Source organism: Myotis davidii, unplaced genomic scaffold (genome assembly GCF_000327345.1).
Source record: "Myotis davidii unplaced genomic scaffold, ASM32734v1 scaffold1540, whole genome shotgun sequence".
NCBI classification, from domain to species: Eukaryota; Metazoa; Chordata; class Mammalia; order Chiroptera; family Vespertilionidae; genus Myotis; species Myotis davidii.
Genome location: NW_006292286.1, coordinates 7,109 through 14,608, shown reverse-complemented (window position 1 = coordinate 14,608; position 7,500 = coordinate 7,109). Strand labels below are relative to the sequence as shown.

General features: G+C 40.4%; 1 protein-coding gene across 1 annotated transcript in view; it reads left to right on the top strand.

Moving 5' to 3' along the window:
- Nucleotides 1-3,826, top strand: part of GABRA3 (gamma-aminobutyric acid type A receptor alpha3 subunit) — a 97,191-nt gene extending 93,365 nt beyond the window's left edge. The window contains exon 6 of the mRNA XM_006765691.2: nt 3,320-3,826. Within this exon, the coding sequence (XP_006765754.2) occupies nt 3,320-3,655 (336 nt within the window). The 3' untranslated portion in view covers nt 3,656-3,826. The remainder of the gene's footprint in view (nt 1-3,319) is intronic.
- The last annotated feature ends 3,674 nt before the right edge of the window (nt 3,827-7,500 follow it).

Here is a 7,500-nt window from a genome sequence, read left to right as displayed (position 1 = left end):
ACTAGTGCACTGTGTTGAACATCTTTTCATGTGGTTGCTGGCCATTTGTACTTCTTCTTTGGATGAATGTCTATTCAAGTACTTTTCTCATTGAAAAATGTGTTGTTCGTTTTTTTGTCATTGCTCTGATTTGTATTTGAGTTCAAGTTACCACAGATTCCATTACTTTGCCCCACTTCTGAAAACTGGGCTTTAGGAATGATGGATGATTGTTAGGAAGTTGACATAGAGGCACTGAATCATATATGCATATGTTCTATAACCCCAGCTGGGTGTCAAGTACATTCAGGGCTAGAACTAATCCTCTAAATGGTACTTCTGAAAACAATAGATAGGAGTGCCATTTGAGGAAAACTCAAGTTGGACATGCATCAGTTCATAAAAGTTTTCATTGTCTCATCCCAAAACCCAGATGAGGTAGCTTTCTAGAAGGAAAGGCATTCTTGTCTTAGGGTCAGTCTGTTTGAGGGAACTTGGAGAAGTCAGTTTCAGTTTTGTCATACATGAATTATGGAACTATAGAGATACACTCTCTGTAGAGTATAGTACATCAAGAATCTTGAGTGGAGGGGGTGTCGTTTTTTTCATTCAGTAATCATCTATTGCATACCTAAGAACCAGGCACTTGGCTAGGGGGGTAGGAATAGAATTGCAACTTGGTCAAAGGTAAGCCATTCTAGTTTGTATTTATCAAATTGCAGAGCATAGTGAAGTATTAGAAAACTAGATGCAGAAATATTAACCAATAATCTCTGATTCTGGCTCCTGCATTAGTGACACCACAACTTTTGCTTTGATTTTCTTCTTTGACAATTTAAGTAAAAATTATGTGGGCTTATTAAAATGTGCCATGTTGGAAAGGGCAAGGGAAATTAAAATATATATTTTCCTTTATTACTTAAAAATATGCAGTTGAATCAAATGCTGCTTCTCCCCACCTGTAGAATACAAAGTATATATGAAGCTGAAGAAAGTGTTTGCTGTTCAGAATGATTGTTTTTGGAGACTTTGTCTTAACCAGCTTATAAGATGACTAAATAAAATAATGTGTGAAAGCTTCCAGCAAAGTCAGGGTAATAGGTTGTTTTTTTTCGTGTGTGTGTGTGTGTGTGTGTGTGTGTGTGTGTGTGTGTGTTTACCCTTGAGAAAAAGAGATTGCTAACTGAATTAACAAGTAAGCAGTCAAACGGTAAAGTGTTCTTTTATCTAACAGCTAGGGCATTTAGCAGCAGGCCTCTATTCACACAATAAATTTGCTAATTATAAATGAGTCCCATGTAGTATTTAAAGCATTTATAAGACCTTTAGAAGCCTTAAAGTTCCTCCCCACTTCTACTTGTAGCAAAGTGACTGTAATCCTCAAAGAGAAAGACCAGTATTGCTTTGTAAACATCCTATTAGTCAGATTATTCATTTACTTAAACCAACACTCTCTCCCTGATTGAAAACCCTAAAGCTAGCACCAGCAAGCACAACAGGAGGACATGACATCCAATGCTTTTGCTGTGCTCACTGTGATTCAGCTACAGCAGACTCCTTGTCACCCTTCAAACAAACAGTCCCTTTGGCCTGTGAACTGGCCTGCTGCATCGCTATATGATGAGCTCCTGCTCTTTTTTTTTTGCAACCAAGCTTATAAACTTAATTGCTTTCTCTGCGCCACCATTTCCAACATTTGTAGGTACCTTTCCCCTCTCTCTACTGAATTTCTATCATATTCTGCTCATATCCATTAGAGGTCTGATCACATTATATGGTGATAATGTGATCAGAAGGCTATCTCTCCCACTGGACTGTGAACTCCTGGAAAACAGGGACTAAAACTGACTCATATTTTAACTTTCCCACCTGTCCATAAATACCTAGCATAATTTTTGGCCCAGTAAATACTTGGCAGAAGTTATTAGGATCAGGAAGGTAAATGGCAGTGTGGTCTAAAGGGGAAAAGGAATCAAAATGATGGGGACTCTTATGTAAAGAAGAAAAGAGAAGAGATTGGGAGAAAGGGGTCATTAAGAGATGGAGGAAGTAGAGAAACCTAGGAAGGAAAACACATAGGAAGTAGAGGAGTGAAGAGGTTGCAAAGTAACACTGAGAAAGGGAACAATGTAAGGTGTGTGAAATTAGGGCAATAAAATGCCCTACTCCTGGGCATTTCTGAAGCTCATCTATCCCCACTTGTCCCTAGAAACAAAGAGGGATGGAAAGAAGAAAAAGCCAGAGTGGGGAGTGAGGCTGAAAATACTACAGACTATGAACTTGGCCACTGACTTTGGGCTAAGTCTGGGACTGTCCTGCTCCCTTGGCCTCCCATTCTTCAGCCTCTCTCTTCCAACCGAGGCCTGACCTTTGTCTCTTCTCTTTTTTACACAGAGGATCCATATATACCCAATTTATATATGTGAGAATATATGGGCACGTGTGTGCATACTTGTTTCCCATTGAATATTTTTAATCTGGAAAAAAATCCAAAGAAGAGTGTTATAGCAAGCCCCTAGCTGTCCTTGCCTTTGCTGTGCCAGAGGGGAGCATTTGCATAGCTTTCTGGGAAGCTGTGGCTCTGGCCTCCAGCCTTGCAAGAGTGGAAAACTCTGGTGTGCCCCCTAGTTTGCTGAACACATTTACAGTGCATGAAGGTTGAGATACTGTTGTAATGATAGATGTAAACATACCATAGTATTTATTGTATCTTTAAGGCAAAGTTACTTTCAGACTCACCGAGCTCTCTTCCCCACAGGAGATGTGCCACTTGATAATTGAAGCCTTTTGGAGTTATTTCTTGGGTAACTAAAAAGTGTCTTGTGCCTATAGAAAGCAGCATGGAGGAGCCCTGGATAAAAGTCAGGAGCCCAAGTGGCTATTGTGGGCTCTGCCACTCAGTCTGAGGCTTTTTCTCATCTGTCAAATAGGAGTAATCTCACCCACCTACCTCATTAGGGTTACCATAAGGATAAAATCACATTATTATATAGGACCCTACATGTGACCAACATTTTACAGTTGTCAAGTGGTTTCTACCACCATTCTGTCATCTGATTCTCTCAACAACCCTCCCAAATATTTTGATAATCATTTTACAGATGAAGAAACTAAAGCTCAAAGAGGAGGAGTTACTTGGCCAAAGCTACATAGCTAGTAAACCAGGATGATACAAGTTTTTAGACACGCACACATGTCTACTCAGTGTTATTGGCTTTAGGCCCCTTGTGTCTTAACTTCCCTCAGGGTTCCTCCTTTCTACAGCTTCTGAAGGTGCTCAATGTAAATAACTAATTAGATTTTTTGTTCCCCCTTTTCCCCTACATTTTCTGGCCCCTAGAAGAAAACACCAGCAGCTCCGACAAAGAAAACAGGCACCACCTTCAACATCGTGGGGACCACCTATCCCATCAATCTGGCTAAGGACACTGAGTTCTCAACCATCTCCCAGGGTGCTGCTCCCAGTGCCCCCTCAACACCAACTACCATTGCTTCACCGAAGACCACCTACGTGCCGGACATCCCAACTGAAACCAAGACCTACAATAGTGTCAGCAAGGTTGACAAAATTTCCCGCATCGTCTTTCCTGTGCTCTTTGCCATTTTCAATCTGGTCTATTGGGCCACATATGTCAACCGAGAGTCAGCTATTAAGGGCATGATTCGCAAACAATAGATAGTGGCAGCACAGCAACCAGAGTACAGTATACCCTAGGAAGCATCCAAGCACCTAAACCCTGGGGCTCCCCTTCATGTGTTTCAGGATTCTTTTTGTTAACCCTCTACCAAGCTATTACTCTCAATTCATATTTATGAACCTCAATGAAAAAAAAAAACAACAGAAAAATTACTTGTTCCTCTAACATTGCTGAGTGTACCCTCATCAGAGCCAAACACTGCCATTTGTCCAGTTGCTCATCTTAGTCTGCCAGTCTTCCCCAGTTGAGGTAACTGCATATATTTTATTGCACTCTGCCCAGTGCAAAAAGTACAGGAGGGTCTATTACTTGTAGTGGGAGCCTTGGCTGTTTGAGAGGTCCAAACCAAGGAGGATTGTTAACTGGCCCAGATCAGATAATTCTGACTCAGTAGGGATCCACGCAGGGCTATTTCATGTGGTCCTGCCTGTCACCTTCCCTGCCTACAGCAGGGCCCACTAAGTGTAAGTATTAATAGCAAAGGCAGGCTCTAGTGCTATCCTCTAAACATGGCCCCTCAGCCCCTTTATTGACTTGGAGGTTAATGGGAACAGTTGAGACTCACCACTGTTTATCATGTATGGCCAAAACTGATAGAATAAACTGGGCCAGCCTGACACCAAGGTGACTGGTTCCCTGACATGTCCAGCTCCTCAGAAAAATAGTAACATTTTTGGTATATATCTCCTCCAGCAAAAGCCCTCTTCTCTCAAGCCCTCAACCCTTGTAGCCAGCTGGCCACTGCTTAGTTTAGATTCATTGCCACCTGCAAACTCTTTAAGAAAAGAATGAAATATTTTTTAAATTTACACTAAAAAGGTATGAATAGGAACAAAAAAGATCTATATCAAATTCCTACACAATAATTTTAAAAGGATTAGAGTGATAGAAAAGTCACTTCCCTGCTAAGGTACCTAGTCAAGTACTGGATGGGACAACAGATATGGGCTGGGTGGTAGTTAAGGCTTAAATTCTTGCTCAAAAGACAGGGATACTGGCAGACAAAAATCAAATTCTTCCTATCACACTCTCCACATTCCATACCTTAGTCCAGGCCCAATATCTTTGCTCCCATGTGTCAGGGAATTCTGGTCCTCTGTTAATGCTGATTCTAAGGAGCAGTGAATCAGAGTCTAGTTGATTTTTGAGTCAACTAAATAATTAACTTTATTACCAGTTTAATAATATATTACTTAGATGCCATCTGATATAATTTGTTCTTAATGTGAGTAAAAGAGACAGTTATAATATTTTTACAAGGTAGATAAACTAAGTCTTTGATGTTGGAGTGACTTGCCTAGGCTCTTTACAACTGTCTGTAATAAAGAATCATCATATTTCTCTTTCCAAAGGCCAAAATGAAGATAGAATTGAGAACGGAAGTCCATTTTAATCTCAGGATCAGCACAATATCAATAAGCTTGGTGGGTCCTGAATGCAGGTTGCTTGGACACAAAATGATTTTTAGAAAGTCACAATATGTTACCCAAGGAGACCAATTCTAATGGTAATGGCTCAAGGGAATGAGATTAAGGTGACAGCCTTAGCCATTCATCCAGAATATCCTAGAAGCCCAAAGTAAAGCCACAGATGGTACCAAAAAAACAAATTCTTCCTGTCTACCCCTGAACAAAGCTCCTAGGGCTCTATCATTAGCTGCTGGTTGAATTTTCATCCATCCTTTCCCTATACACCTTGCTTCTTTGCCATTGCCAGAATAATGCATGCCAGTCCCATTATTCCTAAGACTGTGTCTGTAGATAAATTTATGACTAGAAGAGTGTAGTGTTGTGGATATGTGGGGATGGGGGGTGGGAGTGGGGTTGTTAATGATCATCTTATGGAATTAGAATGGAAGCCTGACATTTGCCTCTGTAGAAATTGTGTTTCCAAATGCTTTGATGCAATGTTTAGTGGCTGTTTATTAAACTCTTTCTGAATTGTACTTGGGCTGAAGAACTTTTTTAAATCACTCTTTGCCTAACATAGGTAGTACTCTGCTCTTGGTTTTCACCCCAACTCTCATGCCACCCTTATTTTCCACTTTTTTGCACCACTGGACTATGCTAGAAAAAAAAATGTTTACCCAGAGCAAGACACCTATTATAGTGGTCCAAAATGTTACCCAGGTGAAAACATAGCTTGATTAACTCAGGGGTCTTATTATCTAATATGAAAGAGAGTGAAACACCTGTATTGCTTCCTCAGCAAAACTCACCCACTCCCAGAAAATAGATAGTTATTTTTATGGCAATTCCAAACGCTTTCTTTTTCCATTGATTATTATTTCCTTTAGGAAATAGTTCCCTTAGGCAGAGAGAGTGTCTGGTTAGTTGATCCATGTGTTGGGAAATGTATATGACCCTTATTTATTACAGATTTGGGAAAAATCTGGTGAATAATCTCATGAGATCGGCTTGAGGAAATCGCCTGAATCCTAAGGGATGGGGAAAGTCTACTTGGCAGAGCATTTCAAATCCTATAAAAGGATTTCTTGTCCGAAATAACATCAGGGACTTGGACAATCTGACCCTTGATGCATGTTTCAGCTCTATGGTCAACTTATGGATGTCCTACTACTACAGGCATTCCACAGTCCCTGTCCAGTTCCACTGTACCCCCAGAACAACCATGTGAGGCCCACATGGATGCCTCCATAGCAAAATTTCCTGATACCAAAAGTATACTCAGCCATGCAGAAAAATCAGTGACCTGGAAGATAGGACATTTGAGATTATCCAGTCAGAGGAACAAAAAGAAAAAAAATGAATGAAAAAAAAGTGTAGGAAGCCTATGGGACTTATGGAACATAATAAAAAGAATAGCATGAGAATTCCAAAAAGAGAAGAAATAGAAATGAACAGGAAGTATAGCCAGGATAGGGCAAAAGTAAGTATACAGTTGTAGTATGCAAAACTCACAAGACTTGATTCTTGTATCATTATTTATTTCTTACGAGAGGCCCAGTGCATGAAATTCGTTCATTGGGTGGGGGGTGTCCTTCAGCCCAGCCTGCACCCTCTCTAATCTCAGACCCTTCGGGGGATGTCCAACTGTGGGATTGGGCCTAAACTGGCAGTCGGACATCCCTCTCGCAATCTGGGACCAACATCCCTCCCACAACCTGGGCCCACTCACCTGCCAGCCTGATCACCCCCAACTGCCCTCCTCTGCTGGCCTGATCACCCCCAAAGCTTTTATTAGTATAGATATGAACCTGCACAGAAAATTTCACTAACCCTGCTTTACAATAAGGGCTTGACAATTGAATCATTGGGGCCAGACACCAAGATTTCCTTTCTTTGAATAGTGGAGGGAATAATTATCTTGTCTTTAAGTTGCCCTGAACATCAAATGAGATAATGACTTTGAAAAGTATAAAAGCACCATATAAAGACAACTGTCTTTTTCATGTACTGAAAAGACAATAAAGTGGTAAAATGAAAAACACTATTTCTATTCTCCCCTTCCTACCTTTACAGCCTTTATTTAAACTTTGAAGTTTATAAAAATTTCACTCCTATTTTCATTTCTTTACATTCAATATTATTTTGTATTAGTTTCAGGTTTTATATTAATTACAGAATAGTGGTTAGACAATCACGTACTTTACAAAGTGTTCCCCGATAGTTCCAGTACCCACCTGGCATCATACTGTCATTACAATGCTGTTGACTATATTCCCTATTTAAGTGACAACAGATTTGGTTCTCAACCTGTGGGTTGCGACCCCTTTGGGGGTCGAACGACCCTTTCACAAGGGTCACCTAAGACCATCCTGCATATCAGATATTTACATTATGATTCATAACGCAAAATTAGT